Source organism: Carlito syrichta, unplaced genomic scaffold, assembly GCF_000164805.1.
Source record: "Carlito syrichta isolate Samal-C Ts95f unplaced genomic scaffold, Tarsius_syrichta-2.0.1 Scaffold308872, whole genome shotgun sequence".
NCBI classification, from domain to species: domain Eukaryota; kingdom Metazoa; phylum Chordata; class Mammalia; order Primates; family Tarsiidae; genus Carlito; species Carlito syrichta.
Genome location: NW_007252968.1, coordinates 125,955 through 150,315, shown reverse-complemented (window position 1 = coordinate 150,315; position 24,361 = coordinate 125,955). Strand labels below are relative to the sequence as shown.

General features: G+C 40.2%; 1 protein-coding gene across 8 annotated transcripts in view; it reads right to left on the bottom strand.

Moving 5' to 3' along the window:
• Positions 1 to 24,361, bottom strand: part of PUM1 (pumilio RNA binding family member 1) — a 148,697-nt gene that overhangs the window by 3,752 nt on the left and 120,584 nt on the right. For 5 of the 8 annotated variants that reach the window (XM_021716682.1, XM_008066267.1, XM_008066268.1 and 2 more), the window contains 7 exons: positions 16,241 to 16,508; positions 14,916 to 15,045; positions 12,382 to 12,516; positions 8,206 to 8,343; positions 6,853 to 6,978; positions 5,950 to 6,071; positions 1,097 to 1,289 (listed from right to left, as the gene is read on the bottom strand). In XM_021716682.1, coding sequence (XP_021572357.1) covers positions 1,097 to 1,289; positions 5,950 to 6,071; positions 6,853 to 6,978; positions 8,206 to 8,343; positions 12,382 to 12,516; positions 14,916 to 15,045; positions 16,241 to 16,508 — 1,112 coding nt within the window. The remainder of the gene's footprint in view (positions 1 to 1,096; positions 1,290 to 5,949; positions 6,072 to 6,852; positions 6,979 to 8,205; positions 8,344 to 12,381; positions 12,517 to 14,915; positions 15,046 to 16,240; positions 16,509 to 24,361) is intronic. The other 3 variants (XM_021716681.1, XM_008066270.1, XM_021716683.1) reach the window with 1 other exon arrangement.

The window sequence follows — 24,361 nt, the reverse complement described above, 5'->3', positions numbered from 1 at the left end:
GGAGACCGGCTCAGCGCACAATCAGGACTTGCTGGATGAATGTCCAGACAGGCTTTAAGTCTCCAACATTCCCTCTGGCTTCACCAGCATCTTGATTAACTCAGCACTCTAAGGACTTTGGGCTTCCCCGGCCTTCAACTGCCATCGCTGGTTTGGTGTGGCTTGGCGTGAGACTGAGGTGGTGGGTGTCTTGTCTGGCTCAGAATTCGAGTCCATAACAGATTCTCATTACTGAACTCTGTTCTCAGTGAGGGCAAGCGGGTCATCATTGCCAGACAAGGGTCAACCAACCCCTCAGTTGAGAAGGGCGAGTGAGCTCAGAGCCCAAAGGCTAAGGGTTCAGATCAGAAGCACCCCGAGGTTTGCAGCACTGCCTAGCACAAACACAGATGCAGCACACCCTGCCTGAGGGTCTGTTTTGCTTCCTGGGCCCTGTGGTCTGTGTAATACTGTCTGGACCCGATCTATGACTAGCCCTGAAGCCGCAGGTCCCATATGGTGATTTCTGTTCCTTTTCCCCTAACTCCTCTGTAGTCTTGTCTTCTCTTGCAGAGTCGCTCCTCAGGGACTCTGGGGGCAGTGTGAGGGGCCCCTCTCACATGCTCACAGCTGCCTTCACTGCTCTTCCCACCAGAGAGCACTCTGTGGCAGGGAGCAGGTCTGAGTCATCTCTGTGCCACCGGTGGTGGGCACAGAGTGGACTCCAGGTCAATGCGCCAGGCCATGCACTGCACTGGGCAGGCCCTTGACCAGTAAGTGTTAGAGGAATGAAAGAACAAGAGGGAGGGAGAAAAGGAAAGAAGGCAAGCAGGTTGGTCTGCTGGACTGAGAAGTGGGTTCTCTAGCAATCAGGCACAGAAACACCCACCACAGCTAGGCTTAAGACTCGCTTACCCGTGGGTTACTGACAGGGGACAGGTGGCAAATGTGTGGGGATAATATGACTCCACATAAAAGGAAAACAGAACACAGCACGGGGCAGAGTGCAGTGACAAAATCCTCAAAAACAGCAAGGTGCCCACCCTCCTTTGCATTTAGAAATGAGCCCAAGGCCTCTCACACTTTCTCTGAAGGAGACCCGCCCGGCCTGGCCCACCTTATGCATGACAATCTTGCGCTGGCCTGGCTCTGCCACGTCGATCATCTTCTGGACCACATAGTTGGCGTACTGGTCCTTCATCATGGTGTATAAGGCACTGTGGGGACCGTCGTTCATGGTGCACACCTCGTCGATGAGCACAGCTCGCTCTGTGCGTGAGGCATGAGTGACACACTTCTCCACAACATTGCTGGAATGAAACATATCAAGGACAACTCTTAGAAGAGGGTCCCGTCATGCTGTGAACATTCAGTCTCTGCCCTGACCTCGGGAGCGGCAGCTAGAAAGAGCCTGCATTTGTGGAACATTCATTGGCCAACTGCCCAGCTCTGTAAGACTTTCCACCTGTGCCATTTGAGCACATCAAGTCTGAGACCAGGACTTCAAAGATATGGGACTTAACCCTCTAACAGGAGAGGATAACAAGCCTGGGTAAATGAGACTTAAAGACAAGTTCATAGCGCTGGTTAACAGCCCAACTGGTTAATGATTATTATTTTTAACACTGTATCAAAATATGCCAATTCCTTCCTTGCCTCTGTGAGCTCACTGAGGCCAGGAACAAACCATACTTAAGTCTACTCCCTGCTGGCAAGCAGAGAGCTTGGCATTACCAGAGACTCTAGACCTAGTGGATCTAGGACCCCAGCACTTCATCAACTACCACATGCTGCCTCTTAGAGTATAAGAAGAGAAAGCACCCCAAAGTCTATCAGCATCTCTAAACACTTCACAAATCTATCACCTTGGGAAAGGAACAAAGTAAAGCGGTTTCATTAAATCAAAGTTGTCCTACTATCCACAGAGACTGCAGAGCTGATTAAATTACACACTGCCATGCTAATGAATATTTTCCATCCAGAGCGATTAGTGTTTGGTTTTATAGAACAATACTACTTTGCATCTGTGCTTCTGTGGCAATGAAGTTGGTGTCAAAGAAAAATATATATTATTTGTATTCATATTGTTGGAGCCAAGCCTAATACATGGCAGAGAGAACATCTGGTGGATGGGTGGGTACAACATGGTTGGAGGCTCTGCAAAGATCTCCCAACTAGGGGAAGAGTTGCTCTGGTTCTGCTTAGAACCCTTAAGTAGAAGAGGAACTTAAGAGTCTATGCCTAGCTAATGCAGAACACTCTTTACTGGCAATACCGAAAGATGGCCGTTTAACCTCTGCTGAGAAATTTCTATTGATATGGAAGTAACTACGGTCTAGGGCAACCTACAATACAGGCAAATGGCTCTGTTAAACATTCTTCCTTATATACTGAGTGCCTACCCATGTAACATAATTTTGGTTGCCAGGGTTGAAAAAAGACATGTGTATCTGCCTGGGGAGTACCTGACAGCAGGGACAGTCTCTTACTCCTTGTTCCAAAGCCCAGCTCTTTGGATATTTTAAGTTATTCCAAATAGCTGTTACCAAAATAATTCCCTCTTTTCAGAGGTTTTGCAACTGAGGGAGAGTATTGTTCACTGGAGTTCTGAAAGGGCTCTCTCAGCATCACTTGGTTTTGCACCCAGCTTATACAAACGCTTTTTTTAAAAAAACAACACAAAATTCCCAGGCTAAAATATTTAATAACTATTATCCTGCCAGACGTTTCTTCAAGCTTCCTTCTTAAGATATGTGATACATATAAAATCTGGTATGCTGATTTATCAACCCTACTTAAGATAACAGCCTCTTCCCTCTGACACACCACCTTCACTCCAGAGGACCATGCCATCCAAGCACGCAGCAAAGATGTGGCACTGTGGAGGACAATGTCCTCGGAGCCACTAGATTCTCCCTTAGCAGAAATAGAGTTTAGATATTGCTGAGCTGGTTCACAAAGCATGAAGCTAAATCAAATCTCCAAATGCTCAGGTAAAAAACTCCTCACTTTTCAGGACTGCTGGCTGAGTCTTGCGTTCATCTACTTCAAGCCAGCCTCCAAATAGGCCTGTCTGCTAATCTGGGTTGGGGAAAGGACACTCACTCTTGTGAATGGAAAATTCAAGTCTAAGCACTGACTTGCCTTCCAAGAAAGCAAGCAGGCAGATCAGCTTGTTTACCACAGGGTTCCACCTTAATACATGACCGATACGATTTCAGTCTTTCAAGTTTATTCTAGAGTTTCTGAAACTATGGTTTCCAACCTAGTTGTGGGCAGTGAAATCAACACAGTGATTTGTGGCCAGCTTTTCTTTTTTAAAAATGAAATAGAGTAGTATCAGAGTTGATCATGGGCAATACTGTTTCACTCATGCTTATGCATACATGTGGTGCCCATGTACACAAAGTGAATGATGAAAAATTTATGTTGTACTCTGGGTAACCATCAAAAACATCTGAAAAACACTGATCTATTTCTATTGAGCTACTTTCAAGTTTATTGGCTCTTTCTTCTGTCATCTCTAACATACTATTAAGGCCGTTTAAGTAAATTTTATTTCAGATGTTATATTTTTTCTATTGTAAAATTTCCATGTTGTTTTTCTTCTGAAAATAAAATTTGTATTTCTCTCATATCTCCTATCTTTTCATTCACTACAAGCATATTCTCCTCTGCATCCTGATTGTGTCCAAAAAAAACAACTGCTGTATAACCCTTCTCTACTAATTCCATTATCTGGGTCATCTTGGGACTGTTCATTGATTTTCATTTTCTTTTTGAGGATAGTTCACACGACATTAAAAAAAAAAAATCAAAACAGGCTGTAGAAACTCAAGAGTACTGTTATGTTCCTCCAGAAAGAAGAGATGTACATTTTCCCCTCCTTTTAATGCAGTTAATTTGCCTATAGTCAAACTGCAAACTTCTCCCATGAGTAAATTACTTTAGCCTTAGGTGGATTGCATCCAGAACTCCCCCTGTCAATGTGGGTCAGGGGTTAGCTACATACTTGGGATTTTAAAACTGGGCCTCCCCATCCCTAGCTCTCTTCCTTTCCAGGATTCCTCTTTGCCACGGTTGTCCTAAACTCTGCCCTCTGGGAACACTAGGGTTTGTCTTTTCCAGTTTTAGCAGCTCAGCATGGAGCGAGCGGACAAGCAAGTGACCACAGGCTAAAAGTCATTTAAAATAGGAAATTTCCCCAGGGAATTCTTTTCTTCCAAATATGAACCCCTGCCTCTCTGGAATCCACTGCCTTTTGGTTTCTCTCTAGTGCCTTTCAGGTAGTTAGTTCTTACATTTTTGTCCATAGTTTATAGGTGCTGTGACTCGGAGGACTGGGCCCAGAGTAGCTACTCTGTCATTAACTGTAATTGCTGTAGCCAGGAGTGATGGTGTGTGTCTATAGACCCAGCTACTCAGGAGGCTAAGGGAAGGGGATCGCTAGAGCCTAGAAGATTCAAAGCTGCAGTGTGCTATGGTCGTGTTACTCATTCCAGCCTGGGCAACACTGCTAGAACCCTACCTCTAAAAAAAAATTCAAAAACTAAGAGATTCAGGTCCTTGCTTCCTTGGTCCTGTCAACTGGCTTAAAGGGAAAAAACAAAAAACAAAAGAAGAAAATATTACAAAGTCTTAAGAGATGACTCTAACATGGCCAGGCTACTTGAGACAGTGCATCTATAGGTACTTTATTTCTTTTCTCTATTTTCCATGATATGAAATGTTTCACACATTTTTATTATTATTATTTTTATATAGAAAACATAGTTTATTTAGAAAGTAAATTAGAGAGAGAGAGAGAAAGGAGAATCACCTCCCCAAGGTAGAGGAGAGGGCCAAAACTAGGAAACATGGCGACAAGGGCTCAAGGAACCACATGGTCAGACCATGGCTTAGACCATGGCTTAGCAAAGCAATGGCAAGATTTCACACATTTAAAACGAACAATTTAAAAACATTAGGATTGTACGAATCCTGCCTGCCTTGCAATTTATTCTAAAAATTAGGGAAGAAAATATTGCAAAAACCAAGTAATATGCTATATGAACAGCAGGACATATGACTAAGAGGGGCCATCGATTTCTTCTTCAATCTCTGCTACTTGTAAGTTATCTACAACACTTTATACAACCTGGGAATAACTAATGAATTTCATTCTTGAGCTTGTAAAATATGAAGACTGGGAAAGAGATTCTAAGAATACTATGGCCTACACATAGATATGGTAAACTGCCTCCTGTCAGATGCCAAAAAGGTACCTGAGTAAATAACATTTTTCAATCCGAAACAAGTTAGTTCATAAAATATTCAGTTCATCAAAGTGGAGCACCTATATTCTTTAGAAACATACTTCCCAGACTTCAAAGTGGCTGATGCTAGGCAAGTAAGAAGCTCACTAAGGCAGGGGTCCCCAACCCCCAAGCCGTGGACTGGTGCCAGTTTGTGGCCTGTCAGGAAGCAGACTGTACAACAGGAGGTGAATGGCAGGTAAGCAGAGCTCCACTTCCTGTCAGATCATCTATGGAAAACAATTTTTCCATGGATGTTTTGGAGGGCATGGGAGAGGAGCGGGGGGAAGAGGAAGGAGATAGGGATGTGGTGGAGGTGTTCATCAGGCACTAGATTCCTGTAAGAGCACCGACCCTACTGTGAACTGCTCAAGCAAGGAATCTAGGCTGTGTACTCCTTATGAGAATCTAATGCCTCTTGATGCCACAACACCATCTGTAGAAAAATTACCTTTCACAAAACCAGTCCCTGATGCCAAAAGGGTTGGGGACTGCTGCACTAAGGGACTTCCTATGGTTTAAACTTAGTACAAATATTTAACTTCTTTAAGCAACGTATACTTTGAAAAAAAGAAACACTTTAAAAAGAGAGTGACAGGTCAATCTTTCTTGCTATAGCTGAAATACTATTAATCCACTATTCTGGGAAATAGTCTGTGTAACTCAAAGCACATACCTTGCAAATTTGTGCTGACTCAATACAAGTACGTTGCCTCGGATTTCTGCTACAATTTTGCTTTTATCCTCAGGACGACCATGCTCCAATACATGCTGGATGACATAATTTCCATATTGATCCTGTTTGAGAAGCAACAATAACATTTCTATGTAAAAACCAGTTCTGTGGGTTACCTAACTCCTTACATCTAATTAACACCCATCTTTCTTTTAGCACCATGATGGCTTACATGAATACTAATGAACACACAAAATGGACAGAAAAACATTTTTTCCCTATTATTACAAAATAGGAGCAGATTATTACTAGACAAGATAATATCTGTACATGTCTATTTATGTCCAAAAGGCCTAGTTGAGCTCATCATAAATTACTGTATACAAAAAAGTAGGCCCATGTGCATTATTAAAAAGGGAGAAGCTATTATGGGAGTAAAGAGTTATTTTTCTAAAAACATGTGCAGATGGCTTACTGCACCTATCTATATGAAAAAAACGGGCAACAATCATGTCAAACAAAACAGGCACACCTACTTAATCAATGGTAGAAGCAGAGAAAGTAGCACAGCCAAAAAAAGAATTCAGCCAATCCACTTAGTTCATTTGATAATGACGAAATTGAGACCAGAGGGATTAAATGTCTATCTGAGATGACACCACTAGTCTACAACAGAGTTCTGGAAGGCAGATCTCCTGACTCCAAGGCCAGTGCTCTCTTTACTCCCAGTATTCAAAAAACACAAACCAGGATGCTCTAAATGAAAATAATGCCCCAAAGACTCAATGAGCATTTTAAACACATTAACCTCTTCCGGAACCTATGCTGACACAACAACACACAAACTATGGGCCTCCATGAGCCCACAGGTGTTTGTGGTTCCTCTACTGGCAACTCTACTACCTGTACAAGTTGCTCTGTGTGCTGGTGAAGCTCCTCTAAAATAGGGAGTGTCTGGTCAGGGAGACAGTGCTCCAGAATTCTCTGAATCACTCGGCAGCCATAAGGATGTGTGGACAAAGCAAACACCTAGGGCAGACCAACACAAATAAGAAAAGCAAAAACAATAATAGTCAGGACTTTCAGTGCTTCAGTATTATGATTTTATCTCCCTGATCTTCATAAACAGACTAATTTAACTTCTCTTTATAAATGATAAGAGGGGTGTGTGTGTGTGTGTGTGTGTGTGTGTGTGTGTGTGTGTGTGTGCGTGTGTATAAATAAATCCATTACATAACTCTCTTAGGAATTCACAGACATGCATAAAGTCAAAGTTGAAAGGGATTTTTTCCAAGAAGCCTAGAAAGGAACAGAGAATTACTCAACATCACGACAAACACACTTAAATTTAAGTGTCAAGAGTGTCTACTGCCAGCCTCTCCAAAGGATAGAGTTAAAAATAGAAAAAGGACTAGGATCAAATCCTACATGCTTTCACATGGCCACAAAGATTACAAATGTAGTATTCTGAATCTGTGTTTCTCAGCAATAAAAAAAGATTCCTCTTTTGTTAGGTTTGGAGCCACAGAAAAGCACATAGGCTTTAGATTGACACCACCCTGATTCTGCCTTTCTGTGCTGAATGACATACACCTCAGATCTTTAATTAATCAAGAACAATAATGAGGATAAGAGCAACAACAGCTGCTGACACAGGATGCTTACCAAGTGTCAGTCATTGCAGTAAGTGCTTTATGTATGATTTCATACATGTAGCCTTATGTTTACAACTGTATACTTCAACAGTATACTATCTCTGGATATGTGGCCACTTTTAATACAGTTCAAACCAACCTGATTCACATCCCCTTCAAAATAATTTAAGCAAGAAGCACTTTGTTATTTTAAAGATATATTCACACATGATGTTCAACTTTAGTTTTATAAATGAATTAGTTTTATAAATGAATTTTTAATAAGTGATAAGAGCTTTTGAATATCAGGATAGTACTTAACCAAAGGAAAATATTTATTCTTCAAATATGAGATTTTATCTTAACAACTCTGATGACAGTGTTTCATTTCAATGTGAGCAGATATCTGAATTAATGATGAAGAGAAGGCCCCCGACAGGTAAGGGAAGAGAATGGGCAATGCAGAGCTAGGTACTTGACAGCACCATGCATGACTGCTTTTGACTGCAGTCTAAAATACATTAAGCACATAGAGAACATGTCATACATCCTATCCTGTTTGCTACTCACAGAGGAAAGAATCATCAATTTGTTTCCATTATTTCCTTCCTATGTTACTTACCTGTCCCTTAAACGCATCGATGATGAACTGCAAAGACTGGGGTTGTACGCATTCGATGCATTTCTGAACCACATGATTGCCATTCTGGTCTTTCACACACTTGAGGACATGGCCATCTAGTTCTCGAACCATTTCATTCTATTGGAGACAAAGTCAGAAAGCATCACCAGAATCACAGCAAGCCAACACCCAGACAGTCGATGATCTCCTTATCAAACATAAAAGCACTGAACAAGGAATCCATGATAATGAAAGTGGAACAACTCAACCACGGCACAACGACAACATGGAAACAAATGAGGAATTTAGTTTTTCCAAGTGTTGGCAAATTTACTCTACAATAAAATTTACAACAAACTTCCCATAATAATACCAGTACTCAAAAAGGTCTCTAACTTGTAAAAGACCTTTTGCAGCTTTAAAAAAATGCAGTCATCTTCAAGTAAAAAGAAATAATATCAAGTACAGATTCTCTTCAACTTCTGATAGGGTTATATCCTGATAAACTCACCATAAATTGAAGATATCAGGGAAAAATGCACTTAAAGCATTGAATCTACAGAACATCATAGCTTAGCTGAGACTACCTTAAACCTGCTCAGAACACTTACATTAGCCTATACTTGAATAAAATCATCTAACACAAAGCCCATTTTATAATAAAAGCATTATAACATTAAAAAATAAAAATAAGAAAAGATCAAAATTCAAAACATGAAATACAGTTTCTACTAAATGCCTACTTGGCTTCTGTACCATTGTAAAGTCAAAAAACCCTGTATCAGGAATTATATGCACATTGTATTAAAAAATTTCACATGCGATTCATCATATTTTTTTTACGACAACCCTAATAAGTATGATAGTAATGACAGTGGTTAAACTAGCGGTTACCCCAAGATCAGGCATATGTCTAAATGTATAACATGTTTTTATTTTATTTTATTTTTTTTTTATTTTTATTTTTTTAGTTGGAGTCTCACTCTGTCACCCAGACTGGAGTGCAGTGGCCACTCCCAGTCATCGCAGCCTCAACCTGCTGGGCTCCGGCGATCCTTTCACCTCAGTCTTCCAAGTAGCCGGAATTACAGGCATGCACTACCACGCCCAGATGATTTTTTGATTTATTGTAGAGATGAGGTCTCGCCAAGTTGCCCAGGCGGGTCTCGAACCCGCGGGCTCAGGCAATCCACTCACCTCAGCCTCCCAAAGGCACGGGATTACAGGCTGAGCCACTGAGCCCGGTTCATAATATGTTTTTAACTCATAGAATACTCCTAACAATTATATGTAGTAGGTAATATAAATGGGAAAACCAAAACAAGACTTTCAAAATCACAGACCTCGAATGCCAAGATTCAAACCCAAGCAATCTGGCTGAATAGTATGGTAAATCAGTATGTAAGGACCCCAAACTGTCAACTTCATTACCCTGCACACCCACTATATTGGTATATATGTAAGAACCTGACACTGAGAAGAGTTAAGTCACATATTTGAAAGTATAGATATAGAAAGTAACAGAATCAGAATTCTAGCCTGGGCTGTGACTCCAACATCTATGATCTTTCTACCAGACCACAGTGACTACAAAGTTGCAAGAACGGTTCTCTCAGTTAATTAATGAAAAATATCCAACTCAGGAAGTATAGGGAATTGGCCAGAAACCAATTATGTGAGCAGAGAACCGGTGAGGGTGACAGGGTATACAAAAAGAAAGACACCGGGATTGTGATGGGAGACTTTCCCCAAGGTCTCAGGTCTCTTGAAGTTACATGCCTGCATCATGGCTATGCCCTGGAACCTCCTGACCAATTTCCTTGCTGTCTCCAATCTCTATATTGACTCCAGTGTGCCGACTCTATATTTATGTTAAAAGACTGTAAGTTGCTTTAAAATAGTGACATTAATAAATATGATGTCTTAAATACCTGAAATGTTGAGTATACTAAAGTAACTAAGATACTGCCTAATTTTAAAAATTAAATTTACAAGGTCATGGACTGAAGCATCAAAAGGTAAGAAACAGCCAGGCATGGTGGTTCATGTTTGTTATCCCAGCACTCTGGGAGGCCAAGGAGGAAGGATTGCTTGAGCCCAAGAGTTTTGAGATCAGCCTGGGCAACAGAGCAAGACCCCGTCTCTACAAAAAAAATTTAAAAATTAGCCAGGTATGGAGAATTGTGCCTGTAGTCCCACCTACTCAGGAGGCCGAGGCAGAAGGACTGTCCAATCCCAGGAGTTTGAAATCGCAGTGAGACCCCAACCAAAAAAAAAAAAGAAAAAATGCAAGAGACACAGCAAAATTTTCCTAAAGCAATTTATCAAACGTCAGAAGAGAATAATTTATTCTGGAAATATAATCACAAGAATAAACAGAAAATGACACTTTAAAAAATATAAAAGGAACATTAATATACAAAATAAGGGGGAGGTGGTTTCCCTGAGTATTTCTTGATCCAAAAGTAGTAGAAATTCCACCACAGATGAGTTAATTTTACCCAAAATGATGAAGTTGCATCTAGAAAACAGCACACTATCCACAGGAGAAAGAACAGCTCAGTCTCAGAAAAAGTCACCACAGAGAAACATGACCAGAAAAAAGTTACACAGAAAAAGATTAAAAAAGAACAACAGCTTGGAAAAGAGAAGGGAAGGCTAAATAAAAAATTTAAAAAAGAAAGAAAAGAAAATCCTACTACAATGTAGCCATCCAACTAGAAAATAGTATAACTTAAGAAGCTGGAGACAAAAATCAACAATTTACCATGTTCATGGGAAAAGACAATGATGGGGAAGATTATGTGAGAAGCTGTCATACTTCTGCTTTCTTTATGCAAGTGGGCATTATGATCAAGAAAAAGAAACTTCCATATTTAAAAAAATTAAGGGGAAAATTCAAATATCCAAGAATGGCTCGAGAAAAAATTAACAATGATTTGAACATTAGATGATTAAAAATACCTTCACACATGCTTGTAAATACTTACAAACAAAACTTTCTTATTAATGCTTCAACTCTAGTACTAGGCACTGAATGAGTGAATGCCAAACCTGTTGAGTGTCTCCAACATTCCCTCTGGCTTCACCAGCATCTTGATTAACTCACCACTCTAAGGACTTTGGGCTTCCCCGGCCTTCAACTGCCATCGCTGGTTTGGTGTGGCTTGGCGTGAGACTGAGGTGGTGGGTGTCTTGTCTGGCTCAGAATTCGAGTCCATAACAGATTCTCATTACCGAACTCTGTTCTCAGTGAGGGCAAGCGGGTCATCATTGCCAGACAATGGTCAACCAACCCCTCAGTTGAGAAGGGCGAGTGAGCTCAGAGCCCAAAGGCTAAGGGTTCAGATCAGAAGCACCCCGAGGTTTGCAGCACTGCCTAGCACAAATACAGATGCAGCACACCCTGCCTGAGGGTCTGTTTTGCTTTCTGGGCCTTGTAGTCTGTGCAATACTGTCTGGACCCGATCTATGACTAGCCCTGAAGCCGCAGGTCCCATATGGTGATTTCTGTTCCTTTTCCCCTAACTCCTCTGTAGTCTTGTCTTCTCTTGCAGAGTCGGCTCTTCAGGGACTCTGGGGGCAGTGTGAGGGGCCCCTCTCACATGCTCACAGCTGCCTTCACTGCTCTTCCCACCAGAGAGCACTCTGTGGCAGGGAGCAGGTCTGAGTCATCTCTGTGCCACCGGTGGTGGGCACAGAGTGGACTCCAGATCAATGTGCCAGGCCATGCACTGCACTGGGCAGGCTCCTGACCAGTAAGTGCTGGAGGAATGTAAGAACAAGAGGGACGAAGAAAAGTAAAAATGGAAGGTAGAATGAATGAAAGCTTGGTTTCCTGGAATGCTCAGACTGAAGAAAATGATAGCTTACTAATATTTTACCTGCTTTAGTTCTTGGAAAACAAAAAAACCCACCTGTAAAATTGCACTTACTAAAGGCTAAGTTCTTGACAAAGGGTAGAGTGTTGAATTCCACTGGTTTTAACAAGACACTTGATCCACTATAACTTTACAAAATTAATTGCACAATTCATGCTTGCCATGCACAGAAAGGCAGCCATAAGCACCACAGTAAAACTGTAAAAGAAACTGAAGAGTGACAGATTTACAGGGTTCACTACATGTACCATGGAGAAACATCAAACACCAAGAGAAAGTTAAAGGGGAAACTTACAATTACCTGCTGGTCTGAGGGAATGAATTCAAGAGCTTTCTGGATAACACGGCAACCATACATCTGCAGTGCCAATGATAGGACATGGCCTCGAATCCGTTCTGCCAAAGCCAGCTTCTGTTCAAGGCTGCCAAACTAGACATAATGTGTGGGTGAACACCATTACTTAGGTGGAAGGGAAGAAACCAGAGAAAGCAAAGCATTCATTATTCTGCATCAAGCATTGGCATAACCTCTTTTAGCCCTGTTACCTATGATTAACTAAACCTTTTATTTAAAGAGCCTTTGTTTCTTCGAGCCACTAGTTTTCAGTCTTTAATTATGAGGAACCCTTTTTTAATGTTAAAAACTTTCTCAGATACCCAACAACAGTAGTTTTATTACTAGTATCTGCTAAGCAAATACATAATGCCTCAAGCTGCCATTCATTAATACTATTAAAGGAATGCATACTCGATTAATTACAAGAGCACTTATATTTATTTTAAAATGAAGAACATATATGGGAGACACTTTTCTAGGGCTTTAGACAATGTCTGGGGAAGATACAGACTTCTTGTAGCAAATCTACAGCACTTCAGGTGTCTAAGGCCAAGAGGCTGAAAAGTTCATCTACACGAAATTTAAGGCAAAGCGCACACATGAACACTCTGTTCTTAATGAGTGTTCTCTATCATTCTAAGAATTGATATTGTCTATGTATGCAAGGCAACAGAGTCGGGAAGGAAATTTCAGTAGAATCAAGAGATAAAACTATATACAAGGTTATAATTCTATTTAGCACTTTATTTTTGCTTAAGCATCATAATCATGAGACTGGAAGAGATTTTATAAATTATCAGCCTGTCCAACCCTCTCATTTTCCATACTAGAGCACTAAGGTCCAGGCAAGTTCTCTAGGTTAGCCAAATGACACAGCTACAATCCACTGTATACTCTGCCACCCCAAGTTGCATCAGCCACCAAAGCTGAATAACTATGTATTTTTGTATTTTGACAAAATGGCAGTGCAAAGATACTCTTAAATAAAAAATACAAGAGTCATGTTTAGATTGGTAGTCCACAGCTGCAGAATCCAGGGTCAAAGAACATAAGTCTCCATGAAAAAAGTTGGGAAGGTAAAGGCTGTACAGAGTCATTTTTTATCTTCATAAAAATCCAACAAAATAAGATTTAAGACATTTACAAATTTGTTTTGTGGCAGGTAATGTACAGAGTTCCAGCATTTTCTTTCCAATACCAGATTCTTCATCTCAATATTTTCTGTTATTCTGGATTTATAACTTGAGATTTCAACATCAGAGAACCAGGACTCTAATGGCAAACAAAAAAATCCTCACCTTTCTGAAATTTTACTTTATTATTAGAGGAAACACATTAATCCAACAATCTCACGACTCTGTCCAAAGGCAATGATAACAAGAATGGATATTATTCAAATTTACAGAGGTCAAATAAGGGACCAAGGCCAAAGATCACCCAAGAAGAAGCATTTAACTATTCTTGTAACTCTAGTTTATGATGAAACATACTATAACTGGGTTCAAAGGCAATTCTCTAGGAACTTTATTTTTTATTTTTGAGTTGGGGCCTCACTGTCACCCAAGCTGGAATGCAGTAACATAGTCTCAGCTCACCGCCGCCCTGACCTCTTGGGCTGAGGTAACCCTTCCACCTCAGCCTTCTGAGTAGCTGGTACTACAGGAGTGTACCACCAAGCCCAGTTAATTTTCTTTGGTTTTTTTGTAGAGCCGAAGTCTCGTTATATTGCCTATGCTGGTCTCAAACTCCTGGGCTCAAACGATCCTCTCTACTTGACCTCCCACAGTGCCCAGATTACATGCATGCACCATCATGCCGAATATAGAAACTATTTTTTAAAATTTCATCTTTAAAAAAATGTTTTATAGCTGGGCTCGGTGGCTCAGCCTGTAATCCCGCACCTTGGAAGGCTGAGACGAGTGGATTGCCTGAGCCCGCGGGTTCGAGATCCACCCAGGCAACTTGGCGAGACCTCATCTCTACAATACATCAAAAAATTAGCCGGGCGTAGTAGCACACGCCTGTAGTTCCAGCTACTTGGAAGGCTGAGGCGGAAGGATCGCCGGAGCCCAGCAGGTCGAGGCAGCGGTGGCCGGGAGGAGCCACTGCACTCCAGTCTGGGTGAAAGAGTGAGACTCCGACTCAAAAAAAAAAAAAGTTTTATTGTGATCCTGCTAAAATTACCTTACAGGGATTATTTCCTCCAAAGTGACATGTTTAGTGAAACTATTGTAACGTGCTGGGTTCTAAATGGGGACAACAGTTCTCAAAACAAATTTCCAAAATAGACTGGCATCATCTGCTCTGGTATTCAAAACACACAGACAGACTGCTGATAATGAATTGTAAAAACACTAAGAAACTCATCAAAAAGACCACACATATTTCATTATGAGGACTGGAATGGGACTGCTATCCTTAAAAAGGCTAATGAACATCAAAATGCTCTGCAGATGTTCCGAAGTCAACGAATAGCAAGAACAAAGGCTTACTTCAAAGAACTTCTGAATGACGTAATTTCCAAACACATCCACCATTAGTTGATAAGCAGCCTGGAGGATTTCATTGAAGACTAGCTGACGTTCAGCTGGTGTGGCACGTTCTAGTTTCAGTTGAATGAATCTAAAGTAAAAAGGACAATCACAGCATTTAAGGAAGACTTGGACATAAGGGTAACTCAATTTATACACTTATTAGTTCTGAAATGGTTTGTATGAGTGTGCATGTGCATACACACAATCAGCTGAAAGTTATTTAAATAGATCACAACAGCTCACTTAAGGGAAGACCTTCTAAAAAGAGGAAGCACGCCCTAAGTTATCTTAGTTTTTAAAAGTATATTTAAATGTGAATACATTTCATTCTTAATCGTATTTCTGTGTGGGGTAATGGAAGACAAGAGGGAGGTGTGCGTGTGTGAGAAAAGAGAGAAGAGGTTGGGGGCCAGCATAACACTGGCATACTCTACATGATTTTTATTTTAGAAATCAGTCCCATATCAATAAACTCAAAGTTTATGGTCCTTACTATATTCTCTAACTCATTTTCCCATGAAGCAGTATTCATTATCTTCTGACGTTTCAGGTGACTATTATCAGCAAAATCATGTTGCCTCTGAATCTGGCCTACATGCTCCAAATATGAGAAAGCCTTGACCAGCAGCAAGCTAGCAAAACTTAAAGAGAAGGTAGGTTCTTTAAAATGTATTGTATTGGACACAGAGAAAAAAACAGAAATGGAAACGGAAATAAGAATAAAGGGTGCATGATGTCACCCTAATTATGCTTTGTCTCCAGGACTAGGTTCCCCTTCTTTGAAGTCAAACAAGAAGGGGCAACCCAAGCCAAATTCAGTCTTCTCTAATAGTTTCTTCACTCATCTCTATACAGACTGTCACTTCTACAGAGAACAGCAAAAGAAAGTGGTAGAATTGTCTTATTTCTAAGCACCTGAAATCCAAACTTACATTTGAGTAATGTCTCTATGCCAGCAGAAGATTCTTCATAATGCTTAAAGCAGCAAAGGTGTATATATGTCTTTGTGTTAGTGTTTCTTAAATTGTAAGTTTTTGGGGAAATTCTTATGAACTACAAACACCAGGTCACTCTTTCAGAATGATTAAAAAATTAAGCATGTAATCCAGACTACTGAAGGCTCTATTCGAACACTTGTTTTTCTGGTGGTCCTCATACCCACATCCCTCTGAAATGAATAATGACACGCATACTAAGAGGCACAATTTGTTTTAGTATATACCTATTTGAGGCAAGGAATTCACGGCATTAAATTACCTTAAATGTCAAAGCCAAATGCTCACCTGGACCCATGTTGGTCTTGGGAAAATTCCATTATATGTCCAGCAATCTCTCGCAGTTGTAAATTTGGGTACCGGTTGTTTCGAAAATCTTCCAAAAGCCTGCTCCTGCCAGAGGGCATGACATCAGACATTCCATACCGCAAACGAGAGGAAGAAAACAGGGTGCTGCTGGGGCTGAAGAGGCTGGAGGCGCTGCTTGCACTGCGGTATTTGGCTTCAGCACCTGGAGCAGCAGAGATGTACCTTCCACTGCCATTTGTGAGTCCTCCTGTTGGTTACAGAACAGAAGAACTTAATACCACTCATGAGAGGAATGTTATTCAAGAGAAGGGGAAATCACCACACACACAAAAGCCTGAATCATCTCTGATTTCTTCAATTTTGTTGCTTATGTGTTGAGCCATTCAACTCATGTCATGACTTTCATAAGGTCAACTCACCAACCTGGAAGTAAACTTTTGCACAAAGATTGAGGACTGCTAGCAAGAATGGAACAAAAGTTAGCATAGCCCTTAATAAGTAAAATGAGGAAGAAAAATGCCTACCATGTAAAACTAGCACTTGAGCACCAGCAATAAGGAAGGACTCAGAAACATAAAACACAAAGGGATTTAACTCATTTTCCACTTTGAGCTCCATGGAGATTTGTTCCATTATTCAATAACCCCATTCTGAAACCCGCTCTAAAAGTGCCCACCCATCAGGGTATCCAGATTGGTCTGTTTTATATAGGGAACCTACAAAAAAGCTTTCTTTGAAGGAATTATTTTGTCACTAAAGAGAAGTTTAAAAACTAAAACATCTCAGACCAAGAATGAGACATAATGGGTAAAAAAAAGGAGATACACTTTGAAATAGGTGGTTTTCAAGTTTTTCTTCATGAATGGGCAGCTTTTAACAACTTCTATTGGGACACAAACTGAAATGACTGTAATGTAACTGGCACGAAGCAACATCTTCATGCCACAATACCACTGTTTTGACTGGTGAGAAGAGAATAATAGCTGTAAATCTCCTAATCCTAAATTATACCCCACATCTTAAAAAAGAAAATTGTGACTCCCTAGACAGAGTAACACAAAGTATGACCAAAAGACTTATCAAACTGTATAGCAGCATAATAAATTATGAGCATTATTTTCAATATTTTTTTCACAATGATTTTTTTTTTCATTGCCCTATAAAAAAAGGATATGAGCTGGGCATGGTGGCTTGTGCCTGTAATTCTAGCACTTTGGGAACCTGAGGTGAGAGGACTGCCTGAGCCCAGAGTTTTGAGACCATCCTGAGCAACACGGCAAGACGTCATCTCTAAAATTTAAAAAAAAAAATTAGCTGGGCATGGTGGTGCATGCCTGTATTCCAGCTACTTACAAGGCTGAGGCAGAAGACTGCCCAAGCCCAGCACGTAGATGAGGACACTGCACTCCTGTCTGGGCAACAGAGTGAGACTCCAATTCAAAAAAAGGGAAAGAAGAAAAGAAATACCAAATAAACCACATAAGAGCTTAGATGAATGACAATTCAGGACCCATAAGTCAACCAACATGAACTGCTTGTGAAAACTTCCTCATCATTTTTAATAAACACCTAGTGCGGAGTTTAATAATAGCTACAGAAAGATATCTGAGTTGGTCTTCTCCAGGGAATACCAGGGCTCAGCTTTAAAAGACTAGGTCTCAATGAAAATGATGAAGCCAAAATGAAATGGCTCAATGTTAGCTGGGCTTGGTGGCTCAGCCTGTAATCCAGTGCTTTGGGAGGCTGAGGTGAGTGAACTGCCTGAGCCTGTGGGTTCGAGACCCGCCTGGGCAACTTGGCGAGACCTCATCTCTACAATAAATCAAAAATTAGCCGGGCATAGTAGTGCGCACCTGTACTTCCAGCTACTTGGAAGGCTGAGGCGGAAGGATCGCCGGAGCCCAGCAGGTCGAGGCTGTGGTGGCCGGGAGCGGCCCCTGCACTCCAGTCTGGGCGATGGAGTGAGACTCGAACTCAAAAAAAAAAAAAAAAAAAAAAAGAAATGGCTCAATGTTAAAATTTGTAAAATATTTACTGAGTATCTATCCTAAGGCCTTCTAGGTTAGAGGCCTAGAAGTTTTCATATATACTTTCTGCAGAATTCTCGCTGGCCTTTTTGGAAAAGGAGTTTTAAATTCCCATTTATGTAATGGTAAATGAAGTCCCAAAGAGATGAAACGTGCATTCACAGATACTAAACCCAAAGTTGTCATGGCCAGAAGTCAGAACAGGGTTCTTAATCCAGGGTCAGAACCACTACAATCATACAGGACTCATTTTCAGAGACTCAGCTATATCAAGTTTTCTTGTTCTACAGGACATCTGCTACACTTGTCAAGTTCCACATCATTTAATTCATATGAAAAGCCTTTTTCTGTTTTTTTAAAGGAAAAAAGGAGGTTTATATGGAAAGAAAACAGCAGCCATATAATGGCTGCTTATTCCACTTAAGAAAGAATTCTTTCTTACCTCGTTGAGAATAGGGAGAAATGGGCAAAGACGTGGTAATATGGTAGGTCAGCAGGTGCTGGAAGAGTATGGCAAGAGCAACAGACATGCGAAGAAGAAGGAACGACACTAACATGCAGTTTGAAAATAATTTAAAGGGATCTTAAGAGCCTGGTCATTGGCCACGGCAGAAGGTATATTAAAAGGTAGCTGGGGCTCTGGGCACAGTGGCTCATGTCTATAATCCTAGGACTTTGGGAGGCCAACATGGAAGGATTGCTTGAGAGCAGGAGTTCAAGACTGGCCTGGGAAACAGTGAGACCTTGCCTCTACAAGAAAAATTTGAAAATTAGCTAGGCGTGGTGGCATAATTCCAGCTACTTGGAAGGTTGGGGCAGAAGGATCGCCTGAGCCCAGCAGATGGGAGGCCGCGGTGGCCATGAGTGTGCCACTGCACTCTAGTCTGGGCTATAGAGTTTCCCAAACAAACAAACAAACAAACAAACAAAGAATTTTTTTTTTTAAAAAGGTAGCCAGGTCCTTGGTGACAATGTTTAACGATGGAACAAACCAACCCAGAACACTATCCTACCATTATATTTCCAGTTACATAAGCCAATAAATGCACTTATTCTTTTTCTTTTCTTTTTCGGGTAGGAGTCTCACCCAGATGCCAGAAAGCCACAGCCTTGACCTGCTTGGCTCAGGTGATCCTTCTGCCTCAGCCTTCCAAGTAGCTGGAATTACAGGCACCACCACACCCGGCTAATTTTTTGATTTATTGTAAAGACGAGGTCTCGCCAAGTTGCCCAGGCTGTTCTCGAATCCCTAGGCTCAGGCAATCCTCTCACCTCAGTCTCCCAGAGTGCTGGGATTACAGGTATGAGCCACCGCGCCCAGCAAATGCACTTATTCTTTAAGTCACTATTGGTTGGATTTTCTGTTTTATGCCCAAAAGCATGCTGACTGATCCGTAACACAAAGGGCTGGAATAAGTAATGGTTAACATGTCTACTATAACGTTTATACATTTACCCTTGGATGCCAGACAAGTACGTACTACACAGGCACTTCTGCACACACACAAACACACAAGTTTTGTTATTAAAAAGGAAGCTACTTACAAATCTGTTAAGGGGAAAAAATTTCCTAGGTACTGAATTACAAATGGTAAACTGGTAGTTCACAGATATATTTTGCTTGAGCCAGCTATATTTCTTTAAACATTAAATCAGCGCTTAAATTTCTACTTAAGACTATGGTCCTCTGTTTTTGAAAAGATGTGTGGCAAATAGTAAACCATCAGTAAATATTTGTTGACTAGATGAGGAATGTGCAGAAATATGTTTTACAGTTCACAACAGGCTGAACACCCATGTGTACTTGGCACACAAATGACTATGATTCTGCAGTTGGCCCCTGGAAGTTTTTTAATTTGCAAACCTCATTTTAGAAGGAGCATTTCTTATAAGGTTTCAGAATAAGCCCCTTAAAGATCTCACTGTTTCCTACAGTATTTTGACAGTGGTAGCCTTTATAGGACTGTGTCCTATGACAACTTTCCACAGAAAGAACAGGTATAAATGTTTTATTCAAATTAGTATGAGCTTCAATTGTTTTACATAATTCTATAAAAGGGATTTCTGCCAGTGGCCATCTAGCATTCCAACTCCTTTTATGTGCAATGTTCTCATTTGTTTACTTTCTGCACTCATAGATCTAATAGACGCTTAATGGGTAGGACTCTGCCTTTCAAGAAAAATTCCCAAGGTTCCCAACACCTGGTTCTTTGTTTAATACAGACAGAAACAACAGCGTGGTGTGGCGGCTGATGCCTGTAATCTCAGAACTTTGGGAGGCTGAAGCGAGAAGACTATTTGAGCCCAGGAGTTCAAAACCAGCCTAGGCAACACAGCAATACCTCACAAGAAACCAAAATTAGCCAAGTGTGGTAGTGCACACCTGTAGTCCCAGTTACTCAGAGGCTGAAGCAAAAGGACCACCTGAGTCCCGGAGTTCAAGATTGTAATGAGCCATGATCATGCCACTGCACTCTAGCCTGGGCAACAAAATAAGACCTACAACTCCAAAACAGTAACATTAAATTAAATTTAAAAATAAAAATAGGGCCAGGCACAGTGGTTCAAGTTTTTGGTCACAAACGACTGAACACTCAGTGTAGTGTAGGCAGGTTGTTTGTGTGTATCTATCACCCATCATGAAATAGGCAACCATGTTAAACTCTGGTGTGGCCAAGTGGCTCTTTGAGCACTGGTCAGGTCGGGTCATGGTGTCCTCCTCCCCTTCCTTGGTAAGGTGAATCTCTTCTCTCTAATCTACTTTTTTTTTTTTAATTGGAGTCTCACTCTGTCATCCAGACTGGAGTGCAGTGGCCGCTCGCGGCCACTGCCGCCTCAACCTGCTGGGCTCCAGTGATCTTTCCGCCTCAGCCTTCCAAGTAGCTGGAATTATAGGCAAGCGCTACCCCGCTTGGCTAATTTTTGACTTATTGTAGAGATGAGGTCTCGCCAAGTTGCCCAGGTGCGTCTCAAACCCACGGGCTCAGGCAATCCACTCACCTCAGCCTCCCAAAGTGCTGGAATTACAGGCTGAGCCACCAAGCCCGGCCTCTAATTAACTTTCTAAGTAAACTAGATTTTCCAATCTAAAAAAAGAAAGAAAGAGAGGAAAGAGAGAAATAAGCAAACATGTTGAAAGAATTTCAAAAAAAAAAAATTCACTGAAGCCAAATGCAGCCTCTCACAACAATGCTAGCTAGTACACTGATGCCGATATGTTCCTAGAATACTTACCTAGCAAGGGAAGCCTGCATTACAAGGGGTCCACCCTCCAAAAGATAATTCTGTGTTTTCAGGGGGAACCCCCTTGTATAAATCACAAATTAAGGTTATACACCTTGTTGTTAATAAAACTCATATTACTATCTGATTAGTGATTATTAAAATAACACTTAAATTGAGAAATATAACAAATACTTAAGCAAAACAAAATAAATACTTGCAAAATCTACCTTGCCCAAGACTACAAAGAAGGAGAAACTGAGAGAAATTTCACTTATTAAAATATTGCAATTTTAAGCTAACATTTTTTGGCAGCACAGATGAAATGAACAAATTCCTAGAAAACCACAAATTACTAAACTTGAAGAAATACAAAATCTGAACCTGTAAGATATAAATAAATTTTATCAGTTAGTAAAAATCTTACCACAAACAGAAGTGTACGCCAAGATGGCTTACCTGGTGAATTTTAGCAAATGTTTAAAGAAGAAATAATGTCAATAATTCATAAACTCTTCCAGAAAATAGAGGGGGACACTATACTTCCAAACTCACGCTATGAGGTCAATACCACCCTAACACCAAGCCACACAAGTATATCACAAAAAAGAGAGGCAATATTTATCATTTATGAATACAGATATAAAAATCCTCAACAACAATATTAACAAACAGAATCCAACGTGGGAATTTCCTTGGAATGCAAAGTTGGATTAATATCTGAAAATCAATTACTGCATCATACCGCAATCATGGAATAAAAAATAAAAATCACATGATCATCAATAAATGTAGAAGAAAAAACATTTGAACCAAGCCAAACCCATTTACAACAAAAACTCTCAACAAGCCGGGCACAGTGGCTCACACCTATAATCCCAACACTCTAGGAGGCCAAGGCAAGAGGACTTCCTGAGCCCACAGGTTCAAGACCAGCCCGGGTAACTTGGCGAGACCTCATCTCTACAATAAATCAAAAAATTAGCCGGGCACGGTGGCGCATACCCATAGTTCCAGCTACTTGGAAAGCTGAGGCGGAAAGATCACCTGAGCCCAGCAGATAGAGGCTGCAGTGATTGGGAGCGTGTCATTGCCCTCCAGCCTGGGTATCAGAGTGAGACTCCAACTCCAAGAAAAGAAAAAACCTCTCAAAACTGATATAGAAGGAAAACTTCTCAACCGAATAAAAGACATCTGCTAAAAACCAACATGATTATATTTAATGATGAAAAGATGTAACCTTTACCTCCAAGATCAGAATGTGTGCTCTTATTTATTCTATTTAAAACAGTAAAGGCTGAGCATCCTTTATCTGAAATGCTTGGGACCAGAAGTGGTTTTTCAAATTTTTTCAGATTTTGAAATATTTTAATTATTCTTACCAGTTGAGCACCTAATTTGAGTGAAAACACTCCAGTGAGCATTTCCTTTGAGTATCATGTCAACACTCAAAAATTGGGGGCTTTGGAGCATTTCAGATTTTGTATTTTCAGATTGGGATGCTCAACTTGTACTGAAGGTTGTACCCAGTGCAATCAGACAAAAAAAGAAATAAAAGGCAATCAGATTGAAAAACTGCGTTTATTCTCAAGTAATACGACTCTGAATATAGAAAATCCTAAGGAATCCATCCCAAACCACTGAAACTGCTAATACACAACTACAACAAGGTCACATGATACAAGATCAATAAATAAAAGTCAATCGTATTTCTGTAAGAAAGAAACAATCAATCCAAAAATAAAACTAGAATACAACTCCACTCACAATGCTTCAAAAATACACATATAATTAGAAATAAATCTTACAAAAGGGAATATATGAAAAGTACAGGACATCTGTACATCAAAAACTACAAAACTTTGGTAAGGAAAATGGTGCTGGGACAACTAGACATCCACATGCAAAAAAGATGACCCCTTACCTCACATAATACCCAAAATTAACTCAAAATGCATCACAGACTTAAATGTAAGAACTAAAACAATAAAATCTTTTAGAAAAGAATAGGAGAAAATCTTCCAAGACTTAGCATTCAGCCAAGATTTCTTAGCTATTATACCAAAAGTATGATAAATTGACCTCATCAAAATAAATAACTATCACACTTTAAAAGATTCCATTTTAAAAATGAAAAAAAGTCAAAACCAGGAGAAAATACAAGCGAAATGCAATGTCTAATAAAGAACTTGTATCCAGAATACAAAAAGAACGTTACAACTCAATAATAAAACAAAAAATTCAAATTTTAGAATGGGCAAAAAATATGAGAAGACATTTCATAGATAAACAAATGGTTAGTAAGCCCATGAAAAGATACTCTACATTATTAGTCATCGGGAAATGGAAAGTAAAACCACAATTACTTACATTTCATGCCCACTAGGATAGTTATATTAAATAAGACAGACAGCAACAAATGTTAGAGAGGAAGTAGAGAAATTGGAGTCCTCATACAATGCTGGTGGGAATGCAGAATGGTACACCAATTTGCAAAACAGTTTGGCAGTTTCTCAAAAAGTTTAGCATAAAACTAACATATAACCCAACAACAATTCTACTTCTAGAAAAATGAAAACATGTCCACAGAAAGACTTTCACACACACAAGTGTTCACAGTAGCATTATTTCTAAAAGTCAAAATGTGGAACCAACAAACGTCCATCGGCTTCGAGTGGAAAGACAAAATGTAGTATAACAATAAAATGGAAGGTAATTCAACAAAAAAAGGGAACAAATTATCAGTAGATGCTACATCGTGGATGAATCTCAAAAACACGTAAAGAAGGTAAAGCCAGAGAGAAAAGACCACATAATTTCATTTATATGAAATGTCCAGAAAGTACAAACT